This window comes from Pseudorca crassidens, chromosome 7, assembly GCF_039906515.1.
Source record: "Pseudorca crassidens isolate mPseCra1 chromosome 7, mPseCra1.hap1, whole genome shotgun sequence".
Taxonomy (NCBI): Eukaryota; Metazoa; Chordata; class Mammalia; order Artiodactyla; family Delphinidae; genus Pseudorca; species Pseudorca crassidens.
The window spans coordinates 98,168,523-98,193,335 of NC_090302.1; the positions used below are offsets into that span (position 1 = coordinate 98,168,523).

The window sequence follows — 24,813 nt, forward strand, 5'->3', positions numbered from 1 at the left end:
TTGGCTGTGAGGCATGTGGGATCTTAGCTCCTCGACCAGGGATTGAACCCACAACCCCCTGCGCTGGAAGGTGAAGTCTTAACCACTGAACCGCCAGGGAAGTCCTTGATTATTTTGAGTTAAAGTTACTTGAGAAACAGCTGGTGTCAAAAGGACACTCTGATCCTCCTTTGTCCCCCTGAAAGCCACCCTCCCTGTACCAGGAAAATAGAAGGCACTTGTATCACCAGAGACAGAGAATTTAGGGCTGAGAAGACGGTGTAAATAAACATGGTCACTCCCTCACTAATTTACTACCCCAAGACCAAACTTCTTTGTCTTGTCAATTCTTCACAAATTTATTGTTTCTTTGTCAAAAAGGTATAAAAGCTGCCTGCTTTGGTCACTTCTTTGAGCCTCATTTTTTTCTGGACTCCCATGCTTACAAAATCAAATTTGTTTTTCTCCTGTTAATCTGTCTTATGTCAGTTTCATTATTAAGTTAGCCAAAGAAATGAGAAGCAGGGAAGGGAAAACTTTTGTGCCCCTACAAGAGACATTTGAGCTAGATCTTGAAGCATGAAACAAGTTCTCTATCTGGTGTAAGGGGACACTCATTCCTGTCTGAAAGAAGAGTGCAGGCTAAGTGTGGAGGGCAAGGATGAGGGCAGCTGGCCCAGGAGGATTACAAAGCCAGGGAGGACAGGAGAGGCTGCCATTCTCTCTCCTCCCCTTGGCAGAAGCCATCAGCACAGACAGGAATGCCAGCTCAGGGGCATCCCAGTTCCCTGGACCAGCGCCCAGCTTCCCTTGGTCTCCCTGGGTGTTAAATCTTCTCCCGAAGAAAATACATAGCTTGTTAACGATTAGAGCTGTCCCACATCAGAATGACTGCACAGGTGGTAGTGAGGTCCCCATGAGAGGAAGTATGGAACAAAAGGGACTCCTTGTCTAGGCTGTGGTGGAAGAGAGGTGGCAGGAGGAGGAGGTCCCTGCCACAGCTAAGGGTCTGTGATTCTTTAACGGAAGTGGAAGTTCCTTCTCTACTGTGGGGATTGGAAAAACAGGCCTGAAGAGGTTGTACAATTTGTCCCAGGTCACACAGGTCTGGTCTCCTCAACTGGATTTTGAGATATCTGAGAGCAGAGGCTGGCTCTTATCTTTGCACTCTCTTTGCCGTCTTTGGTAAAGACACTAGCACTGGACGCCCGCTGGATGACACATGCATGTGGCTCACAGACTCTGCTTCAGCCCTGTTAGGCAGGACCCTGAACAAACACAAGCGTGAAGTGTTTGTGCGGACACAGAGCAGGGCACTGAGAGTTGGGTCCTGACTTCACAACTGCAGACAGAAGGTCACTGCTAGAAATATTTCACGTGTTTATGTTCATCAGGTTCCTTGCTTTGTATCAACACTGGCTGATCAGATAGACCACGGTGAGCCAGCTTTCCCTCTGCCGAGCTGGACTTACTGTGACCAGTCAAGGGGTTTATGGTGACTGGCTCAGCCTTCAGACATGTCAGTGTTCCTCCTTCCTGGTCCTTGCATCCTAAAGCAAGATTCGGATGCTCAGATGCCTGCTCCTCCGTTAATGGCAGCCGGTGCTGAGAATCAATGTGCTGGCCCTTCTCCACCTCCTTCCCACAGACATCCCTCCTCTGGGTTAAAATCCAACCCCCACAAGACCCAGCTAAACTCACCAACATGTTCTGGAAAGGAGAGGAGTTTTCCAAAGTTCTCGGGGCCCTAGACATGTCCGTGAGCAGGCCCGTTACCACTTGGGCACACTTGGGAGCACTCAAGGTGACTTCCCACACGTGACTTTATTTGGCCCCATGGCTCTGGCTCAGGTGTTAGTCACACCCCCAGCATCCAGACAGAAAACCCAGACCTTGAAGCTTGGAGCCTTTACCACACATGCCAGATGGTCTGTTGAGCAAGGCTTGGCTGTCCCTTTGGAAAGGGGTGAGCAGGGCACTTAGGAGCTGGGATCCAGAGACACGAGTTGTGGGATGAGGAAACTCCCAGGCAAGCAGACCCCGCTAGGATGCACTGGGCAGATGATAGCAGGTCACGGGGACCAAAAGCAAACTTTAGAGTTCCCTTTGGCCACATTTGGGTGCTGGACCCTAGATGGTAGATTGCCATAGTTGTAAGTGTTGAGAGTACAGTTCAGTGTGGACCGTGTCCTATCACGTGGGAGTGACCCGGCTCTAAGAGGTCCTGACCTGATGTCACCATCCGTGACCTGATGCCGGCAGAGCTGAGCCACAGACATGGGGCCACCCCAGGCAAGGCTGTCAGGGGAACAGAGGCCACAGGGCAGCCATAGGAGTACAAGCGGCCCCCTGGCAAGGGGACTGGGAAACAAATAAAAAATGGAGATGAGCTTATAAAAACCACCCAAACAGACAGCACCTCATACTGGACTGAAAGTGTAACATCAAATGCTCTACAAGGGGAAGTAACATGCCTGGATGATGGTTAAGAGTCCAACTCCATCTTCCTGCCTCGTCATCCTGTGTGACACAGCAAGGCCCATCTTTCCCACGTGCCTTTTGACCTTGTAATCCTTTCTTTGATTTCTGGTGTCTGCAAAAGACAGGTCATAGACCCTGACCTGATGGCCACCAACTTCTGTCGTCTGACCTCTCACCACCTTTCCAGACTTGTAGGTCCCCCCACCCCACTCCAGGTTGACCTGCTCACTCACTGTCCCCCAAGCCAGCCTGACACATAAGCCATGAGTCTTACACTCAGTTGAATGGGATCCAGAGAGGTGAAGCCATCCCCTCTCTTGGTCCCTAGGGGATCCAGACCACGCCTTGATTTTGAAACCCAGGCCTGTTCCCACTATTCTGCAGTTGTTTTAGAAAATGAACATGCCAGAACTAATCAGTTTTGAGGGTTTTAATACCCACAAAGTGTGTCCATTACTCTTAATGAATAATCTCTGACCCTCACATCTTTTAATAAGCTCCTTTGCATTGAACACCATTTCAAGTCTGACCCACAGAGGAGAATTAAAGTTTTTTTAATGGAACAAAATTTACGTGAAGCAATGTCCTCAACTGTAAGATAACATCCCACATTAGATTCACAGGACATCATTGTATTTCATAAACAAAGCTACCCAGCGAGCCATTTGTCTGAATGCAGATTTTTCTTCAACTTAGTCTCATGCCGAAGAAAGCTCTGCTGGTGACTGGTTCTCATGGCCATTTTAGGGAGCCTTATTCTCCATTTCTCTGCAGCTTTTAAGTGATGCTAGCTGTAGTGCTTCCGTTGTTTCTGAAGAGAGAGGCTGAGGCCAAAGCAAACTCAGAACTTTCATCCAATGTGCTAAAACCTCCCAGGGATCTCTCCAACCAAAACTCCATGTCCCCCTTTCACTGCTGAGACTGATGCTGACACGCACCTCCTCCCCCCACCCACCAAGTAACTGGTTGGCTTCAGTCACTCAGCATTTCTCTACGCAGACCCTAGAAAAGACAAAGCAGGATACAAAGAATTCCAGAATGGCAGGATTGGTCAGGACCAACCTCCCTGTTTCACAGATGAGGACGCCGGGACCCACGGTGGGGAAATGCCAGCTAGTAAGTGCTGGTGTTGACGAAAACTTAATCAATCGATCTAAGAAAGCAAAGGAGAATTTTATTTGTGCCAAGTTTGAGGATTATAACCCAGGAAGAGCGTCTCAGGAAGCTCTGAGAACTGTTCTGCCCATTAGAAATCAAGGCACAATTTGTGTAAGTTTTTTGAGACAGAGAGCTGTACATCAAATGATGTATTACTGACAGATTACATAATCCAGATCTAAGCGCCCTCATGGTGGGTCACGTAACCCCTTACAAGATCAAGAAGGAATGTTACCTCTTAAGGAGTTGTCTTGCTGGTGCTACGAGAGGTTGAGCAGGTATCCCAGCCCTGCCCATGGAGGAGGTTTAGTTGATGCATAATGAGGATACACAGTGCACAGTGGGGGGGAGAGAGGGGGCCAAAGGGCAGAGAAGATTTTTTGTTTAAATGTCTTGTCATAAAAATATGACTTTTATTTCACACTAGCAATGGGACTCCCACTCCAAGCTCCAATCAGTCAAGATTTTCTAAGCTTATGTACCATAGAAATTTACAAGAGGGTCAAAAAGTGTGCAGCATGGAAGGATCCTTGAGGAACCCACAGTCTGGCTTGGGGAGCTACCATTCATACACTCAGAAGAGTAAAGATGAACACAAGACAGTGTAGAAAACAATCCAGGCAAGTGATGTAGCCATGAGGCCCACAGGACATCAGAGGTAGAAAGGGTCAGTCACCCTGGCAGAGGTTTGAGTAGGGCAAGGAAAGTCTCTACTCCACCGACCCCAGATATACAGCAAGTTCAGCACCAGAGTAAGCTCTTAAGTTGCAGACATTAGCCTCTTCAGCAGCTGTGCTGGTCCTCTGAGGTCTCTACCTCCTGCAGACTCTGTGCCACAAATCTGGAACTCACTCACATGTGCACAGCTGCATAGGGGTCTTCAGTGTCTCTGTGGGCGCCTGGGCTTAAAAAGTGCCTGGCACTTAGTAAAGGCACAGAGACACGAGTTGTGGGATGAGGAAACATCACACAAAAAATGTCAGCTATTTTTCTTTGTAGTTTTTAAATGTTTTTTTTTTTTTTTAAATTATCTTATAGATTTGCCCAATACTAACCAGATATTAGGCCACGCTTCTTGCACTGGAGTCAGCCATTAGCAGTCACTTTGAGGGAAGTCATGAATACAAACTGGCAAACAACTTTCTAGGACTGCCTTTGGAAGAAAACAGAGGCCCAAGAAAACAGACTCCCCATTCACTTACTTCGGAGCTGAGAGGACGTCAGAAGCAGGGTAAGTGAGAGGTTTCAGTAAGAGAAGATAAGGGTGTGGACGAGTTCAAAGGGAAAAGGGAGAACGGAATGTAGAAATTAAACTTCACTTAACATTGTGCGTAAACTTTATGTAACGTTGTGTGTGCATAAGGTCCACAATAATTAGTAAACAGTAACTGCTCAGTGAGTCACCCGCCTCAGGTCTCATTGGAATTTGGCTTTAGGCAGTTCAGGGTCTAAGCAATTTAGTGTGGACTCTACTGCCCTCTTCTGGAAAGAATGGGAAATTGACCATTACTCTTTTTTTTTTTTTTTTTGAATAAATTTATTTATTGGCTGTGTTGGGTCTTCGTTGCTGCACACGGGCTTTCTCTAGTTGCGGTGAGCGGGGGCTACTATTCCTTGTGGTGCGCGGGCTTCTCATTGCAGTGGCTTCTCTTGCTACAGAGCACGGGCTATAGGAGCGAGGGTTTCAGTAGTTGTGGCTCGCGGGCTCTAGAGTGCAGGCTCAGTAGTTGTGGTGCACGGGCTTAGTTGCTCCGTGGCACATGCGATCTTCCCGGACCAGGGATCGAACCCGTGTTCCCTGCATTGGCAGGCAGATTCTTAACCACTGAGCCACCGGGGAAGTCCCGACCATTACTCTTGATGGTTTAAGTCGGTCAAAAATACTGGAAACCTGAGGCCAGTTTCACTGTGGAAATTGAGACAGAATTTGGTAGGTGTCTCGGGAGGGAGGAGAAGCAGAGTGGGAGCAAATAAAGGTAACGTACCGTATTTCTCAAAATATGCAGAAAAGTTTCTACAGCCCATTCCAACTTTAGTAATAATTCACTGCTGTGGAAAAGGGCCCTATATTAAGTTTTGTTCATGAGCAGAAGGTGTTTGTTGAGATATTAGTTTCTGGAGGAAAGAGCTCAGACTTTGGAAGCAGACCAACATGAACTTAAATCTGGACTCCGCTGCTTGCTCTGTGAGAAAGTGACTATGTGAGCTCAAGCTGATTATTTAACCTCTCAGCCTTGGTTTTGTCCACGTAAAATGGGGACAGTAATGCCTAACCCAGGAAGATGAAGTGAGATGCCATATTTAAAAGGTCCAATATGTCACAGATTTCCCTGCAAGAAATTTACTTGAAGGGTGAGGGGAAAGATAGGGGTAAAAGGTTAAGAGATAAACACTACTATGTATAAAATAAATAAGCAACAGGATATATTGTACAGCACAGGGAAATATAGTTACTATTTTGTAATAACCTTAAATGGAGTATAATCTATAAAAATATTGAATCACCATGTTGTACACCTAAAAGTAATATAATATTGTAAATCAATTATGCTTCAATTAAGAAAAGAAACAAAAGGAAATTTATTTGAAGAAAATTATAAAATCATAATGAGAAAAATAAAGAAAGAGAAATCTGAGTAAATGGAGAAATATATATGAAGTTCAAGAACAGACAAAAACAATTGATGGGAATAGAAGTCAGGATAGTATTTACCTTTGGATGGGGGGTGGGTATTGGTTGAAGAGGGACAGCCTTCTGGGGTGATGGAAGTGCTCTATATTTTTATCTGAGTGGTAGTTACACACACATACATAAATTTATCCAGCATAGGAGAGGGTGTGGAAAAAAAGGAACCCTCCTACACTGTTGGTGGGAATGTAAATTGGTACAACCACTATGGAAAACAGTATGGAGCTTCCTCAAAAAACTAAAAACGGAGTAAACATATGATCCTGCAATCCCACTCCTGGGCGTATATCCAGACAAAACCATAATTCAAAAAGATACACACACCCCAATGTTCATAGCAGCACTATTTACAATAGCTAAGGCTTGGAAGCAACCTAAACATCCATCAACAGATGACTGGATAAAGAAGATGTGGTGTGTATATATATATACACAATGGAATGTTACTCAGCCATAAGAATGAAATAATGCCATTTGCAGCAGCATGGATGGACCTAGAGGTTATCATACTAAGTGAAGTAAGTCAGACAGAGAAAGACAAATGCCATATGATATTACTTATATGTGGTATCTAAAATATGACACAAATGAACTTATCTACAAAACAGAAACAAATTCACAGGCATAGAGAACAGACTTGTGGTTCCCAAGAGGGAGGAGAGGTCGGGGAGAGATGGATTGTGAGTTTGGAATTAGCAGATACAAACTGTTATACACAGAATGGATGGACAACAAGGTCCTACTGTGTAGCACAGGGGACTATATCCATTATCCTGTAATAAACCATAATGGAAAAGAATATGTGTATATATATGTATAACTGAATCACTTTGCCATACAACAGAAACTAAAACAACATTGTAAATCAACTCTTATACTTCAGTAAAAACTAAATTTAAAAAACAAATAAATAAAATGAAAAGCTCTCAGAATAAATAAATAAATTAATTAATTAATTAATTTATCCAGCATGCCCTTATTAGTACATGTATGGCCAGGCCACTTGAGATAGCTGTTCTCTTGCTCTCTATACACCCCCTGCTCGACCAGTGCCTGCTTCACCTATACCCTACCAACATAACTGAACTTCCTACATACTTGTTCCAGACCCCAGCTAGTGATTGTTCTTATCAAAGGGGCGGTGAGGGCCCTGCCCTTCTGCTGGTTTCCCCGGTAACTGATGAGCCAACCTGACATTAATTTCCCCCTATAACTGGTAATCTCCCTCTCCCTCTGGTGGTGAAGACTGTTGTCATATCCTACCCGACATCCCCTGCACACGGTGGGGTGTTGCTCCAGGACCTTGCTTCAGACATGTAAACTCCTCCATCCATTAAACCATCCCTGTTGCTGACTCCGGGCTCTTTCTTTGGTCCTAAAGCTGGGCAAGAGCGGGCCTTGTAGGCCTGCGGGGGGCAGCCCAACAGTACACTTTACTTTATATGTAACATACATAATTTTTAAAAAGGAGGGAGGAGGGGGGAGGAAAAAGAAGTGGGGGAGAAGAAGTAGGAGAAGGAGAAGAAAAGAGAAAAAAAGAATGGAAAGGAAAAGGAAAAATGACTAAGAAAACTGCAGTGGTGGGTGGGGGAAATCGGCACTCCACTCAAGATAGTGATCTGAGCATTTTTAACTCTGCCCCACCCCACCCCTCCTAAGGGCCCATTAAATGGCCTGTATCAGTCCTGGAACCTATGCGAAGAGACATCCACATGCAGAGACTACGAGGAATTTCTGCTGGTACTGACGTAAGGAGATAGAGCAGAGGTAGACTAACCTGTGATTCAACCAGGTGAAAGGAAAGCCTGGGGGGAGTGGATGTAAGTGATTTCCATAAGGAACCCCTTGGCTCAGAGTGTCAGTGGCTGGAGGCCAAGATGGACCAAGGGGCAGCCCGAGTAGAGCTGGATGTGTAAGATGTGCTGCTACCATAATTTCTGGCAAGCGCTCTGGATGCAGGGGTCAACACGGAGCAGTGATACCCCCACGTCATTCACCCACAGCCTTGCATGCCAGGCATATTATGCATGCCAAAAACAAGTTCAGCTGTGGTTCTGCCTCAGCTAATTGCTAACAGGAAAAGTCAGGCCAAGAGTCAGAAATAAAGGACTTAATTTCAGACTACTCCAGCAAATATGAAAAATAAATGCAGACACACAGACCAAACTCTGTTCCAAACCTGTCTCAACGCTGGCTCTTTTCAATGTCTTTACAAGCAAATTTAAACTATGAGTAATTTCCCCTGCCCACCATCTTTCTTTAAATGAGCTGGAAAGATTTTAACTCATATAAGTTCCTATAGCTACCCTATGAAAGGATTCTGAAGGAAAGATTTGGGAAAAGTAGTTGATACTACATGAGATAGCAAGAATTTTTTGGAAACTGCTAGGATGAAGGACTGGCAAATAAATTAATGGAATAGAATTAGGAGCTCAGAAATAAATCCTTACGTTTATAGTCAGCTGGCTTTCGAAAACAGTCCTGGGAAAATTCAATGGGAAAATGATAGTTTTTTCAATAAATTGTGCTCAGACAACTGAACATCCACACGTAAAACAATGAAGTGGGACCCCTACCTCACACCACATACAGAAATTAACTCAAAATAGATCAAAGATCTAAATATAAGATATAAACCTAAAAACTATTGGAAGAAAACATAGGTATAAATCTTCATGACCATGGCGTAGACAATGGTTTCTTAGCTATGATGACAAAGCACAAGTAACAAATTAAAAATAGATACACGGATTTCAAAATTACAAGCATTTGTGCTCCAAAGGATACATCAAGAGAGTGAAAAGACAACCCACAGAATGGGAGAAAATATGTGCAAATCATATATCTGAGAAGGAATTTGTATGTAGACTGTGCTCCATTCTAGTGTACGACCTTAGGAAGCTCACTTTCCTTTGTTGGACCTGTTTCCTCTTCTGTGAGATAAGAGAGTTGGACTAACTGATAACAGAAAGTAGCACTTGGATAGGACTTTATGATTTATAAAGCGTATTCTTAGTTCATTTATTATTATCTCATTTAATCTTCATCACAACCCTGTTACTAAAGTACTGCTATTTTTTCCACTTTACAAATAAGGACATTTTCATTGCCACATTGCTTATATGTAGAGGAGTTCTGCCACCTGCTTTGCTCTGTAATACTGCTGCCCTGTCCCCAGATCCCTGATACCCCGTGATTCCATGGTAGAACTAGGGTGAGCACCAGGCCACCTGCACATTGTCATGTTGCTAGATTGCACTACACCTGTACACACAGAGCTTCTTGCTTTCCTAGGAAGATTTGCTCAACAGCCAGTTGTGGCATCCACCCTGTCTGGCTGCCCCTCAGCACACCCAGGACCCTGCAATTCTCCCTTGATGAATAGCTGTCAGTTACTGGCCTGGGCTAAGAGTCTGAGTAACCAAGAACAAGCAAGATTCGGCCAAACAACCTCAGTTTCCTCCCCTGTGACTTCAGGAGACTATATGCTGACTCAGTTTGGAGGACAAAGGCAAAAAGACCTTGAGCAGGCCTCTTGCCTCTGCTTACACTGTACTCTTCACCCTCCAGAAGAAGAAGAACAAAGAGGAAAAAGGGGGTAGGGGAGGGGGAGGAGGAAAAGGAGAAGGAGGCAGAAGAAGGTGCATATTTTATTTCCAATAACTTCCTGAATACAGGAAATCAAGCCTCAGGTCACATTTGTATTTCTGAGGTGCTGGCTGGATGGCCCATCTCTGCCTTAGGCTCTTCACACAGGCCCTGCCCCTGGCACTCACTGCAGGTGGCCCCAAAACAAGCCAGAGGCAGGATGGATCCACAGAAAGCCAGATCTGATCTACAGGGGATGACGCTAAAGCCCAGAGGTGTGAAATGACCTGCCCCAGGACACACAGCTGGGCAGTGGCAGAGCTAGACTAGGATTCGTTCTGTTTACTCTTGATTTGGTCCTCCTTCTATCACCTTATGACCTCAGCATTCCTCCCTCCCAGCAAGGGGGGAGAGTGCTGTGTGCCAAAGCCACCTTGTTCCAATCCTCCCTTGCTCCAGAGAAAGTTTTTCTGCCTTAGACAGGATTGTAGGGTGACACAGCGACCTTGGTACATCACCCGTGAAGCTCAGTCTACAGGTAGAGGACAAACAGGTATCAGAGATGACAAAGATAGACTCAGTCGCATCGCATCCAGGGCCCCCCAGGCACGCTGTGTGAAGAACTACATTGCCCTTTCTTCATGGCAACCTCAGAGGACAGACTTACACAAGCATTCCAGAGCTGCCTCCAGGTATAGGGTCAAATATTCTTAGAAAACTTATTTTATTTCACTTTGGGCTATATCTTGGAGTAATGATACTCCATAAGTAAGGCAACACAGTGGGAGATGATATTCCCTAATACCGACTCTTGCCTTAGCTCTGTAGTGCTTTTGGAGTAGCCCTTTGTGGAAGTGTTCTGAGATTCGGTGCTGACACCAAGACGGGGCCTTTCTTAAAGGTTTTAGCTACTTTCTTCACATCCCCTTGGGTTTGGATCCCTCCCTATAAGAATTGTCCTGTCTCTCTCCACACCACTCTCCCTGCCAGCCATTTATCATCTCATGTGCTCCCTCTGCATTTTCTCCAACTCCACAGTTACTGCCTGTGGTAACTGCCTGTGCCTTGTTTCCACCCCAGGTTTTGTACTTTGGAAATAGAATGTCTTCTGGTTTGTTTGCAACACTCTGAGAATTCCCAGTATTTTTCTGGCCTATTGAGCACAATAGCTCATGAGTTCCACTGTCTCCTTTGTTACATCTCATTGGTAGTTAGGGGCCTCACACCCTATAAATGTTTATAGTCTCTGCAGCTCCTCCCTTTCATAAGGGGAAAATACACATCTTCAGCCATTCCATAGAGGTCATCTGATACTTTCTGCCACTTTTACAAAAAAAAAAACCCAAACCAGTAAATAAAACCAAAAACAAAACACAAAAATCCCAAAAAACAAACAAAAACAGAAACAAAAAAACACTCGTGGCTCATTTTTGCTGGGCTGGTATTTTCATTTTTAGAAGAGCTTAGGGTCACCTGTGAAGTTTACCATGAATTCTTTATCTTTTGTAAAACCACTGATAAAGACTAATTCATTTTCTAGTTTTATGATATTCTCTTTTTTAATAATCTTCTATATATAGGCTACGTTTATGACCTATTTCTGACCTATCATAAAAAAATGGGTCCTGACTGACTTTGTAGGGTTTGGTGTTGACTCTTATCAACAGTATTTTGAAAGGCTGAATAAATTATATACATTGTTTCTCCTTAAACATATGTTTTAAATTGCTCAATGTTTACTAACAAGTTAAAGATGAATTACTCCTTTAAAAATTCTTCCTACTTTTTTTTAGGGCTTCCCCGGTGGCGCAGTGGTTGAGAGTCCGCCTGCCGATGCAGGGGACATGGGTTCATGCCCCGGTCTGGGAAGATCCCACATGCCACGGAGTGGCTGGGCCCGTGAGCCACGGTCACTGAGCCTGCACGTCCGGAGCCTGTGCGTCCGGAGCCTGTTCTCTGCAACGGGAGAGGCCACAGCAGTGAGAGGCCCGCGTACTGCAAAAAAAAATTCTTCCTACTTTTTCTTAATGTGTGAACAATTTCTGTAACAAGCCCATCCTTTAATTATAAATTGTCCTCCATGTGGATGTGAGAATCAAAAGAGCACTGTTGTTGGTGCCCCTGACACCTCCACACCCTACCGTATCCCACTCCCACCTTGTACAAGAGTCACAGTGGACATGCTTTCAATGTAAAATTTGTAGTCACAGCTTACATATTTTGACAAATTATTTCCCAATTTTATCTTTGAGCTCCTTCGAAATCTGAGACAATATCATCCTGACTAAATGATAGAAATACATCGGGTTTTGCAAAGCAGGTAAGTCTAGTTAATGCCAACCCCCTAAAAACACACCCATAAATCAGATACCCGTTGTCCAAGTGGTAAGAATTCATTGAGGCTAAGCTTGAATGTGTTCTGATGATACAGGACTTGCACTGAACCCACCAACCTCTTGCAGAGGAGTGCACTAATCAGACCCAGGCACTGTTCCAGAGTAAAGTCTGAACACCCCGATCTAATATCCAGGAACCCCAAGTCTGTGCCTGTGAGTCTTTCCATTCCTGCCTCTGCCTCCATCTCCACCATTATTCCCCACCCAGACCCTGAGCAACCCTGCCTCTTTACACTTGAACACAAGTGTATATACAAACTTGCAGTATTGATCGTTTTTATTCAATGTATATCCAGTTTGCCCAGATAGATGGAAAACTACCGAAGGGTAGGTGCCGTGTCTCCCATATCTTGGAAACCCCATCTCTTAGTAATTATTTCAAAAAGGTAGACAAATGTAAAAATATTTATAGTACCTCCTGTATTTGCCCACACACTCTCTTTTTCTGTAAAAGAGCGTCTAGTTTGCCATGTCTGAATCAGGGAACAACTTATTCATTAGCAAATGTGGACAATGCCTCATTAGAATCTTTGTGTTAGGAAACCCGAGTTGGAAGGGATTCCAGGACAGTTGCTTTACCCTTGTTCCCATGAAATCTTAGAGCTCATAGCCTGTGTTTTCTGTCCTCCTACATTTATTTCTAAGAATCTAAGAAATTTAAGGAAAGGTAGACAAAACCCACAGGGGAAATCATGAGAAAGTCAGTAACTCAAGCATAAGACAAGCAGGCTCTTTTCCTTTCCATTCAGTAATGAGGAAAATAGGAGACCCCCTTTCACCGAGGGCAGACTCACTTCAGCAGCTGTAGGTTTGGCCACAGAGAAAACACTCAGCTTATGAAAAACAGGCAAATGTTTCCCAAACTGGCGATGTGGCAGCAATACAAGGTTGAGGACACTTTCTCAGCTCATCTGGGAAAAGTCAGGGAGGGCCATGTCGAGCAACAGAGGACAAAACTCTTACAGTCTGTTGGGAAGGTGCCAAAGAAAATCAGATAACAGATGAAATGAGTTTTGTCAGCCACCCCACTGGTGTCAGGGAACACCGCTCACTGCCGCCTCTGTGAAATGAGTCACCCCTCGCAGAACCCACACCGCCTTACAGAAACCGAGGAGGAAGCATCACTCTGTCCTCCCACCAAAGGTGGGCTAGCTGAGGCATCAAAGCTTAGAGGGAGAGCTAGAGGTGACACAGGTGAGGAGAGAACCAGGAAACAGCATGCATGGGAGGGGGGGGAAAGGAGACACCAGGGGAGAGAGAAGTGAAGAACAGCCCATGGAGATCCGCGTCCGGGGAACGAGGCGGTCACTGAAGTCTGAGCCTCACGTGACAAGGTCCAGGGACCAGTTTCTGCTGCTACTCCTCACAGCCAGGCTCCTCATCGCTGTCCTCCCCCAGAGGAAATTCCCTCATGTGCTTCTCGGCTGCGTGCATCCGGGTCTCCATGGGGCAGTCCTGGCTCAGAACTGCCTGTAGCAAGAGGCAGGAAGAGAAATCACTGCGCATCCTTCACCAGCTTCCCCATCCCCTTCCCCAACTAGCTCATCCAAGTCTAGTGCTGCACAGAAAAGACTCAAGAAACCAGCAAAGGACCCTTGCTCTGCTTCATGTATGTGCATAGGCCACCCAAGGGACCAAGGTGTAGTCACCCTAGTCAAGACAATCACCTGATATGCTTTTAATTGAATCCTTTTAGCAGTAGTACAGGCTATAGCAGAGAGCCAGCTGAAATGGGCACCACCTCCCATCAGACTTTCACGTCTTCTTTTGCTCCTTTAAGCGTCCTCCACATCCATCCCTAACCCACCCAGACCCTCAGGGTGCTCATGCTGTGGTAAGAGGAAAGTATCTTATTAACTAAAATCATATGCTGTGGTTCTCTCCCCTGGGGTGTTTGTACTTTAAGAAATGACGTGGTAAGGAAAATGACAGATGTGAGTGAATGAATGAATGTGCCCAGTAGAATTCTGTCCATTTTGTGGGCATGATTTGGTAATTCACACTTTGCTAGTAACTACAGCAAATACAGGATGCCTTTGATGATCCTTGACCCCAACACTTTACAAGCATCCCATTTTCCTTCTGTACTTAGGACCCTTCCTAACTGACCAGTGTAAGAGAGAAAGTGGTTGTGTAGAGAAGGGAAAATAAGGAAGGGCACAAAGGAAAGAGAGAGATGCAAGGGGCATCAGAAAACATGGCAAAGCAGAGAGCCTATCAAAGAGGGAGGAAATAAGAGGACGGGATAAAAAGGGATGAGAGACATGGAAAGAAACAGAAGATTATCATTTTTTCAGCAGTAGTCAGAGCCCCTTACAAGCTTCTCCTCCTTGGCTGGGGGCCTTCTCAGGTAGTAGCAGAGAGGAGCGTAGGTGATGTTGATGACCCCGATGATGACCATGAGCCAGGGGAAGCCAATGGCTTGCACAATGGCACCCCCAGTGGATGGGCCTGCGAGGAATAAAGCAAACCTACAAGTATTTATTGAGTCTTGATCACACGGAGGACACCATGCTAGGGGCAGCAGGTGACCCAGGGGACGTCCCAGGGTCAAATATCTCCAGAGCCCTAGGAGAATCAGCCTCTTCTACCTGGTAAACAGTAGATAAAGGGAGAGTGGGGTACCAGGCCCTGGTGCTCCCCTATCCCTCCACCAACATACCTATAGCAAAGCCCATGCAAAAAGCCACGTCAGCGATGGCATAGATACTCCCATACACCGGGGCATGGCGCAGGTCCACCAGGTGTCCCATGATGGGCATCATAGAGGAATCCACCATGCCTGTGGTCAGAGCAAGCAGGACACCGCGGTCAGCTCTACCCACCGTCCCCCTCCCTGTTTGTGGCATCCCCCTTTTTCCTCCCTGCTTTAGTCCACTGCCTTTGCCTGCTGTCTGTCCTCCCCTCAGAACTGACACCCATTCCTACCAGGAGTTATGAGCCCATCTCTCCATACCCCCGCCAGCTGCTCTCCTGCTTCTTCTGCCTTTCCATATACCCTCTCTGATCTGACCCAAAGCCAACATTCAGGGGCCTCTTGTTTCCTTTAAGGGCACTTCTTACCTATGGAAAAGCCAAGCCCTGCATTGGGGCCAATGAGACCAAAAATATTACGAGCCAGAGGAATCTGCAGCAGGAAAGGAGGAAGAGTCCATCAGGAGTCCAGCTGGGTCAGGTGGGAGCAGCACAAAAACAAAGAGTTTTCCTACAAAACGTGTCATCGACCAGGCGCTACGTGCCACAGACATCATCTCCGTGCATTCTTATACCTCCTGATGAAAAAGAATCTTTACTTCCGTTTAAAGATAAGAAAACTAGATTGGTGCCCTTTGGGTTAAATGTCCTATCGAGAATTACAGAACGTAAGTGGTAAGATCAAGTGTAAACCTCAGATTTGACTCTATGAAACCATAACAATGGCCCTTTTCTGCTGCATGGACTCTTTCTTCCTCCCCTTCCTCTACCCCCTCCACCCAGACACATACTTCCACCCTCACTCTTCACTGAGTGGAGTTTCCTCTCTTTTCTATTTGCAACATCATCCAGAGGTTTTACTTAAACCCTAACTGGGAGCCAGTGGAGCAAGAAGACAAGAAAGAAATGCCAACAACCAATTACCTATAAGCTAGCAGGGCAGGTGGCGTGCTTTGCGTTGCCGCTTCAGCAAGCTTGTGAAACTCATTCTCTTGCCCTCCCCATCCATCCCCCACGGAAGCCTTCTTTTCCTCTTTTGCTGGTTCCTTACCTCCCTCCCTGGGCATCTGTCACCCAAACCTGCTACACCAGCACACTCACCCCTTAGAATTTTCACATACCATTTAGATGTTAGTGGCTATAAACAATTTTAGGGGTGAATCCTCAAGGGCTATTTCTATTTTATCACTAGTACTGGTTAAAATTCACTGTGGGCTCACTGCGTGCCAGACATGGCTGCAGTTGGTGTGGGTAACCCTGTGAGGTGCTATCCCAATCCTCTTTACACAGATGAAGATACAGAGTAAAGGGAGGTGACGTAACGAGCTCAAAGTCACACGAGGAGCAAGTGACAAAGCTGGGACTGAACACGGAGCTTGAGCTCCCGATGAGGACCTCCAGCCTTTCTTGAGCACTGTATTCAGTGCTTTACAGCCATCTTATTCTCCTTCAAGCCTACCAGGCAAGTGTGCTTCTGATCCTTATGGTGGAGAAGAGAAAATGAAGGCTCAGAGAGCTTGAAGGGGACTCCTGGAAATGGAAGAGCCCTTTTTTCTTTCTTCCTCTACCAAACATTCTGGTGCTAGAGATGGAAGCACAGATAATGGTTCCCCTGGTGGCTTATGGGGTCCTGTCAGGGTGAGATGAGTAAATGAAGGCATAAAATGCACGAGTTTACAGACCCCAGAAATAGATACCACATGTATTCCTTCATGTGCCCATCCATAATGCCTCAGACCTCTGTCTCCAGCTGCCCCACTGCCCTCTCCCTCTCCTTCCCCACCTCCTTCCAATGGGATGACTGGTGGCATCTCCCCCCGTGCTAAATTCCTACCTACACAGAAACAGTCTTTCTGACAATCCTTGCCAAGTCAACCCTCTGCTCATTTCAAAGGAAAGTGGTCCTTAAATGTCCAGGTTTCTCTCTCTCTGTCAACAAGACCTTATTATACTTACACAAAGCAAGCTGGTACCTACTACCACCATCCCAATGAGGGAGCACAGCCACCTGGAAGAAAACAGCCATCATTAAACAGTGCAAAGGGGAGAGATCCCTTCCATCTGCCACCCCATCACCAACACACTGGCCAGTCCTATCACCCCTACTTCCAGGAACCCCTTAGGATATGAGAAGATAAACACATCTCTACAGGACCAGTTTATGCCCAGGTGAGCCCTTGCCCTGTCCCTTCCTGGCCCCTCACCTCTTCCCTGACTCCACACCTCTTTCCAGTAGAAGCAGATGAAGAGCAATGGGACATATTCTTCCTTCCCTTAGAAGAGGAAGCAGCTGACTCAGAAGGTAATTGCCCCGTGGGGATAATCCTCAAACTTAATTTCTGCTGTTTCCCGATTCAGCCTACCTCTCACCTATTCATATTTTATCTGGTCTTCAGGGTCCATCTCAAAAACCACAAAACATACCAAACTTCTTTCCTTCTCTGATTTCCTATGGCAATGGTTTTTAAACTTATTTTTAACATCTTTGTGCTGAACTCCAACGGTAAAATTCAAGGTGTTCTCACTGTAGTGGAGGGACAGGAACCAGACTCATACCTCTTAGTCCCTAACCCTTTCCACTTGGTGGCCTCCGAGGCACACCTGTAGAGTTCCCTGGGGATCCATGGAATATAGTTTGACAACCAATGCCCCAAGGTACTGCTTTCTTCATACCTGTTCTCTGTGGAATTATTTTATCTCTTCAACTGGACAACAAACATCTGGATAGTAAAGGTTGTCTCTCATATATTCACTGTCTCTTCTATAGCAGCCAGCTCAGGACCATCCTTTCTCTATATTACCCTTACCATCTACCCATCCCCATCCTCCCAGTGGGCAGTTTTTATCTGTGTGTACTTGTTCTAAAGTTTCAACCTCAGAGAAGCTATTATTCATCATCCCAGGTGCAGGGAACACCTCAGAAGACTCTCCCACCTGACTTTTCCCAGATCCCCAGGCTACATACCGACCCATCTTGTTGGCCAACACGCCAAAGAGGTTGGTGCCAATGAGGTAGGACACACTGGCAGGCAAGAAAGCTAGACCTGTAGAAAGACACAGGCCCTTACCTTAGAATGTACCCAGCTACTCTAAAACACTTTTTCTTACAGGACAGTGAAGTCCCCCTGTTACCTTCAAGGATCCCAAACCGCTTTGTTTTGTGGGTTGGAGATCCTTGTGCAAACCCAGAGCAGATGACATAGGGCTCCACACTCTGCTTTCCTCAAGAGCAGGGCTGTGTTTAGCTTCAACACATTGAACGTGTTTTTAGCTCCCCTGTTGGACTTCCTGATGAATGGCTTTGATGAGCCATTCTCATGTATAAAATACCCGTGATTATCAGCATAAGAGCATGAGCTTTAGAGAAAGACTTACATACCTCCTAGGAAGTAAAATCCTGCCTTGCTATTTACCTGCCCTTCTATTGCTCTGACAGTGACTTTTTTTTTTTGGCCACACCTCAAGGCTTGCGGGATCTCAGTTCCCTGACCAGGGATCGAACTCATGCCCCCTGCAGTGGAAGCGCAGAGTCCTAAAAACAAAGCTGTGATTCTATCATACCAAATTACATTAAGGAGCAAATTAGATAAATGCATGTAAAAGGATTTTGTAAACTGAAGCCCTTATCACATTGTTTTTTTGTGACAGTAGAGTCAGGTACCCTGGAACATGGGCTTTGGTGCTGAGTTCAAACTGTGGCTTGACCACTTTTTAGCTCTGTGACCATGGGGAATTTACCCTCTCTGAGTATCATTGATTTGTTCTTTCATTTATTCATTCATGTAGCATTTTTAATGAGTTTTTACTACGTACCAGGTATTCTAGGGACCAGGATTAGAAGGGTGAATAAAATAGACAAAGTCCTGGCTTCCCGGGAGCTTACATTCCAAGGGAGGGAGATAGACAACAAACAAGTAAACAAATAAATGAAAAAGATAATTTTGACAAGTGATAAGTTCTGTGAAGAAAGTTTAATGTGGCAGTATGGAAGAGTGACCAGGAATAAGGGCTAACTTAGATTTAGGGGATCAGGGAAGGCTTCTTTGAGGAGGTAACATTTAAGCTGAGAACTGAATAACCAAAACAGAAGGTTTTTAGCAAGAAAAACAAACAAACAAACAAAAACACTTAATGCAAATAGGAAGGCCCATTGAGTGGACAAGTCTAGAGTTCCGAGGAGAGATCCTACCCACAGACATAAGGGTTCGACTAATTGGTTTACCAATTAGTTCTTAAAGCCATGGGAATGGCTGGGATCACCCATGAAAGATCAGAGATAGAAGAATAGATATCTATGGACTGAGCCTTCTGGGACTCCTGCCTTTAAAAGTTAACAAACGAGGAGGAGATAGCAAAGGTGATAAGGAGTAGCCAATGAAGTAGGAGGAGACGGAATCCAGAAGGAAAAAGAAGAAGAAAAGAAAAGAAAAAAGAAGTTCGACCTCTGAAGGAGCTGGGATGTTCCAACCATAAAGAGAAGGCAGCGGATGTAGGCACAGGTACGAGGAAGTAAGTATATGTAGTGATGAGAACATGCAAGGTCCCTTCTTGTTGTTTCTGTTTCCTCAATGACTGGGAGTTGAGGATGATGAAGGTGAAGGGATGAGGATGTGTAGGAGGTTTGAATGGAGAAGTGTAAACCAGTCCTTTTGGAAAGTAGGAAGAACATAACTAGGGACTTAAAGAAAGATTGTTGGACAGTGTGAAAACCCACTTTAGATCTGTGGCCATAAGTATAAGGTGAGACCAACAGCCTACCTAGTGTGTGTTTTCCTACAGCCCCATGTCACTGCTCAGGTGCAGGCAAGGAGTCGGCAACCAGATAGGCTTAACCAGAGTTAAGGCTTCCCATGTGACAACCCCAGAGGGAGCTGGTGGGGCAAAGAAATTAACGATGCTTTCAAAGGAGTGACATTAATGATGGATGTGGATTCATCACGATGGACTCCAAGCTGAGTAAAGAAAGAAGAGAGGACATGAGTAGTGAGGGAAACAGAGAAAGAATTGAATGGACTGGTGATCCCAGTGTAGCCAAAGTGTGTTAATATAGGGGTATTAGAATACCTGAGCAGGGAATATGTAAGGTGATAACTGCACTGCTTGGAAGTGCAATTTCAGAGAAGCTACGATTAATGGTGAGGTCAAGGTCAATATTATATAAAGGTTTGATTGGTTAAGGTGGAGAGAAGAAGAAGATCATTGCAAGAGAGTAGATTAAGGAATAGGCCAAGATGTCGGTAAGGTTATCCACCTGGATATGGAAGTCACCAAAAGTGGTGACAGGAATAAAGGTGAAATGAATGCGAGCCGGGTGTTGGTGGATTTAATGAGTGAGAAGGATAACTCAGGGGTCAGTTGATAACTGCAATAAAGAAGGGTGGGGTGGTATAATCTAATGACACGATTTTCAAGGGAGTCGGGGCCTTTGAAGGGGAATGAAGAAGAAATGATTCAGAAGCAGCGAAAGAAAGCAAAGCCTAAAGGAACATGAACTTCCATCAATAAGGCTGTGGGAAAATGGTGTTCTCAGAAAACATTCAGGTCTCAGGGCAAGAAGATGAAAGAAGTGTTCAGAGAAAAAAGGCTGAGGGCATAGGGACACTTGTTGATGGCAGGGACTTCCACAAGACCCAGGATTTGGGAGGGTAATGGGAAATTGGGTCAGATTAAGAAATCTCTAAAATATGGGAATAATAATAATTGGTACCAGATAGGCTAGTTATAAGGCTTAACTGAGATAATGCAAAGCGACCATTTTGCAGGGCGCCTGGCATAGAATAAGTGCTCTCTGAGCATCGGCCTTAACTATTATCATCATAACCAGGGAGTAACAGGGTCAGGACTTGAACCCAGACCTTCTCCCTCCACCTCCAGGTGTTTCCACCACCCCACCAGCAGCGTGGCAGCACAGATGGCTCTGGCATAAAGAACTGCATGGAATGAGTGGTGTGAGTTTCCTTGGGTCTCACCAGCTCTCTCTGCCTCTCTGTATGGAGAGGAAACAGTGCTGCCTAATAGAAACTGTCATGATGATTACAATTAAACCCAAAGTCAACAATTCACCAGTTACTGGCTGAGGTCTTGTTTGCTTTTAATATTCTCTTCTGTGGGCTGGAGGTGAAACACACCTTAGTGTGTTTGTCTAGTCTATCTGTACAGGTGGCAATCTGTTTCAAACTGTAACCATGTGTTTCTGTTTAATTGCTTTTAAAAAATGTAATAGTGTAGCTACTCAATCGCCTACCTGGTATCTGGAAATGGGCACCTGTACCAAGCTCACAGGCCTCCTAGATACATCTCCTTGACATCATTTTAAGTGACGTGGGATTTCCTGAATGCGATTTTCCTCAGTGGCTTGTTCTTTAGGATCTGAGTATAGCTTGCAAATTCAGTAGCATTTTGTGCAAAAGAGGTGTTCCAGACTATACGTCTACAGACACATATATATTTCACAGCATATCTTCAAGGGGTGGGGAATTACACAGAGCTGTGACTGTCAAAGTGATTTCCTGACTATATCCTCTATTCCAGGCACTGTGCTAATGCCTTTAGAATACAAAGACCTATTTAACCCTGAAAACAACCAAAAAAGTGCCTCCATTTTTACAAATGAAAAAAAGTGGACTTTGAAGACGTTAAGTAACTTATCCAAGGACACAACCAGTAAGTGGCTGGGTCAGGATTTCAACCCAGGTGGGCTTGTTTCCAAAGCCTGAGCTCTTTCCTCCACTGGGTGAGAGTCGCGGGCACACAACAGGCCACTTGGAGAGTGTTCAGTCACACACTACAAACTGTTCCTCCCAACGACTTGGGGAGGGTTCTGCATTGAAAGTAATATTTTTCAGTGTGCTCGCTGACGCCATATCAGCCTCACTGGGAAACTCACCAGGAATGCAAGCTTGTTTCTGCTGAATTCCTGGATGGGGCCCCGCAATCTGAATTTTAACACACTCTCCAGGTGAGAACGTTTGAAGTTAGACTTACAGATGCAGAGGGCACTGAGGAAAGTTGTAAGGGATGGCGGAGGACAAGGCCTTCTCAGTCTCTCACTTACTCTCCTGAGGGCTTTCTACTGCAGCCTCGCCTGCACAAGGCACTGGGTGGCATCAGGCCTGTGAGTTTCCTTGTGACTCACCAGCCTCTCTCTGCTTCTCTGTACCCTGACAGGAAACAGTGCTGCCTAACAGAAACTGTCAGGATGTTTACAATTAAACCCAAAGTCAGCAATTCACCAGTTACTGGCTGATGGCTGGTATGCTTTTAATATTTCTGTGGGGTGAAGAAGGGCTGGAGAGAGGCCGTTCTGAGCCAAGGTTGGTTGCCCCTCTGCCCCAAGAGCCTGAGCGGCTAGAGCCTTGAGGCAGGGGATGTTTATTTGCACCAAGCACCAACTAACTCAATTAACTGTCATGGTCAGAGGCAGCTGCAGCCCAGAAAAATTCAATTTAGGGCTACGAGTGCAGCTGGGAGCCTTGCTTAGCCTGGTCCCCTAAAAAATTAGATTTAGTGCTTTTCATTGTATATTAAGCTGTATCAGGTTCTTGTCAGTTTCCCCTCTGGCCACTTAAGCCTCTCCTCCCTGCAGCGACTGAGCCATTTGCACGTAACCTTCTCTGTCCCCTTTCCTCAGGCTTCCTGGAAAGGTCCAGAGCGTGCTCTCTAAGCTCAGATGAGTCATGAGGACATCTCTCCATGGAGCAGAGGAGGCCAGAGGCCTCCCTCACAGAACAGTATACTCCATTAGCACCTTTTCAGAGGTAAAAAGATAGCAAAAGGGTAATCTGGGGGACAGGGAGTGGGAAAGAAGAACGTATCAGTGATGGTAACGGTGGTGCCTTGTTAATATTCTACGGATGCAAAGCTTTGCCACAGATGATGTCATTTGTTCCTCCGATTTACCCTCTGAACTAGATGGTATTCTGATGTCCATTTTAGAGATGAGAGAAGTGGTGCTCAGAAAGTTGTGATTTTCACAAGTGTGCACAGCAACTCAATGGAGCAGAAATAAAAACCCAAGGTCTTTTGACTAGAAGTTATTCATCCACCCAGCTAGGTATGTTGCCCCTCCGTCACCCGTCAACGCCCCCCAACCCTGCCCTTCTCAGCCTGCTTCTCATTTTCTTCTTCTTCTCCGTTTTTTTTTTTTTTAAGTTGAGAGTCATGTTTTATTGGACAGACATTTTTAGGACTTCAAGCCCAGGAGGCAGTCTCTCAAGTAACCCTGAGAGAACTGGTCCTCGGCCTGCTTCTTGAAGGGACTGCCCACTAAATCAGGCTTGATTCACAGGTGTGGGCAAGGAAGGTAATTCTGTGAAGGAAGCACACTGCCCTTCTGTGACTCTGAAGACCTGGCCCTGATGATGCTTGCCGATTACCTGAGAAAGGGCCCATAGCACGCATCTCTGCCCAAGCCCGAGTTGGGGACCGAGGTCACTTACCCAGCTGCCACTCAGGGGCACACATGGTCTGCATCATCCAGATGGGCAGTGTGGGCTCGAGCATGGCCACCCCCATGTTGGCAAAGCAGAGGGAGCCTGGGGAGATGGTTCAGTGAGCCCCCAAGGCTGCCCTGAAGCTCAGACTCTCCCAGCCCAAAGGGAGGCAATGTCAGCTTACCTGCAGCCACCAGGATAAATGGGTCTCTGACAAGTGTGAGGAGAGGAGTCCCCTTGGCACTCTGAGAACATGGGCAACAAAAAACTTCCATTTGTACCGTGTATACATCTCTCCTGTTTTCACAGAATCTGAGAGCATGCAGGCAGGACCTCAGAGACCGTCTACGTCGGCTCCCTTACTGGAGAGACCAGACACCCATGTCATAGAAGAGGAGGTGACTTGCCCAATGTCACAGAGTGAGCTGGTGGCCGCACAGCCCCCGTGTGCAAGGCAGTCACGAAGAGTAGGACAACATATTCCAGACATGATTCCTGCCTTTGAGTGACCATCAGCCAGATCAGAGAGGATTGTCAGCAAGGCCAACGTTGGACAACAGGTGTCTGGACTCCTGGCCTCGGGCCTCTCCACTAGATCTTGCCAGCACCAATATTCATCCAGGAAGGACCACAGGCAGAGTGCTGAACCCCAAAGGTGAGCCTAGAAGTAACAACTCAGAAAGCTGCTCAAGCTTCCTGAATGCTTTGTTCTGACCGTGTGGAGCTATACCGGACTGGTGTGGCCGAAGGAGCCTGAACATCTAGATTAAAATGCCAGCCTACATGTCCAATTATAACATCCCGCCCCCCCTCAGAAAACTTCATTCCAGATAAACTTAGCATCTACCTTCCTTCCATGCATACAAGCAGGCCCTCAGTTGTCATGGCTATCTTTTCCTAAACTCCCTTCCTTCTCCTTTGCATAGGTCCAAACCTCACCCATTCGTCAAGGTCAAGCTTAAATGGCTCCTTCTTCTCCAGTGTTCCCTGACTCAGGAGCTGGAACTTCTCTCTCTTTCAAATTTCCTGAGTACTGTGTCCTCATCTCTGGTGTTTACCACATTCTATCTTGTAATAGATTTAAGAGTTTTGATATGATAACCCTCTCTGCATCCACACAGGGTGGATTGCAATATTCAGAGATACTAAAACTAAAAAGATCATGCCCTCTCTCATATATAATTCAAGTAAAGAGACAGATCTAAATCATAAAGTGTACATAAAGAAGTCCAATAAACACTTTGACCCAACAATTTCACTTTTATTTGTTTTTGTTTTGGGCTGCACCATGTGGCTGGTGGGATCTTAGTTCTCTGACCAGGGATTGAACCCGGGCCCTCGGCAGTGAAAGTGTGGAGTCTTAACCACTGGACTGCCAGGGAATTCCTGACAATTT

The 24,813-nt window shown here is 45.7% G+C and overlaps 1 protein-coding gene across 4 annotated transcripts in view; it reads right to left on the bottom strand.

The window, feature by feature from the left end:
• Positions 1 to 6,063: 6,063 nt before the first annotated feature.
• SLC18A1 (solute carrier family 18 member A1) overlaps positions 6,064 to 24,813 on the bottom strand; it is a 47,993-nt gene continuing 29,243 nt past the window's right edge. For 3 of the 4 annotated variants that reach the window (XM_067745057.1, XM_067745056.1, XM_067745058.1), the window contains 8 exons: positions 23,602 to 23,662; positions 23,424 to 23,519; positions 17,951 to 18,029; positions 16,942 to 16,993; positions 15,355 to 15,418; positions 14,954 to 15,073; positions 14,609 to 14,742; positions 6,064 to 13,761 (listed from right to left, as the gene is read on the bottom strand). In XM_067745057.1, the coding sequence (XP_067601158.1) occupies positions 13,648 to 13,761; positions 14,609 to 14,742; positions 14,954 to 15,073; positions 15,355 to 15,418; positions 16,942 to 16,993; positions 17,951 to 18,029; positions 23,424 to 23,519; positions 23,602 to 23,662 (720 nt within the window). In that variant the 3' untranslated portion in view covers positions 6,064 to 13,647. The other variant, XM_067745059.1, reaches the window with a different exon arrangement.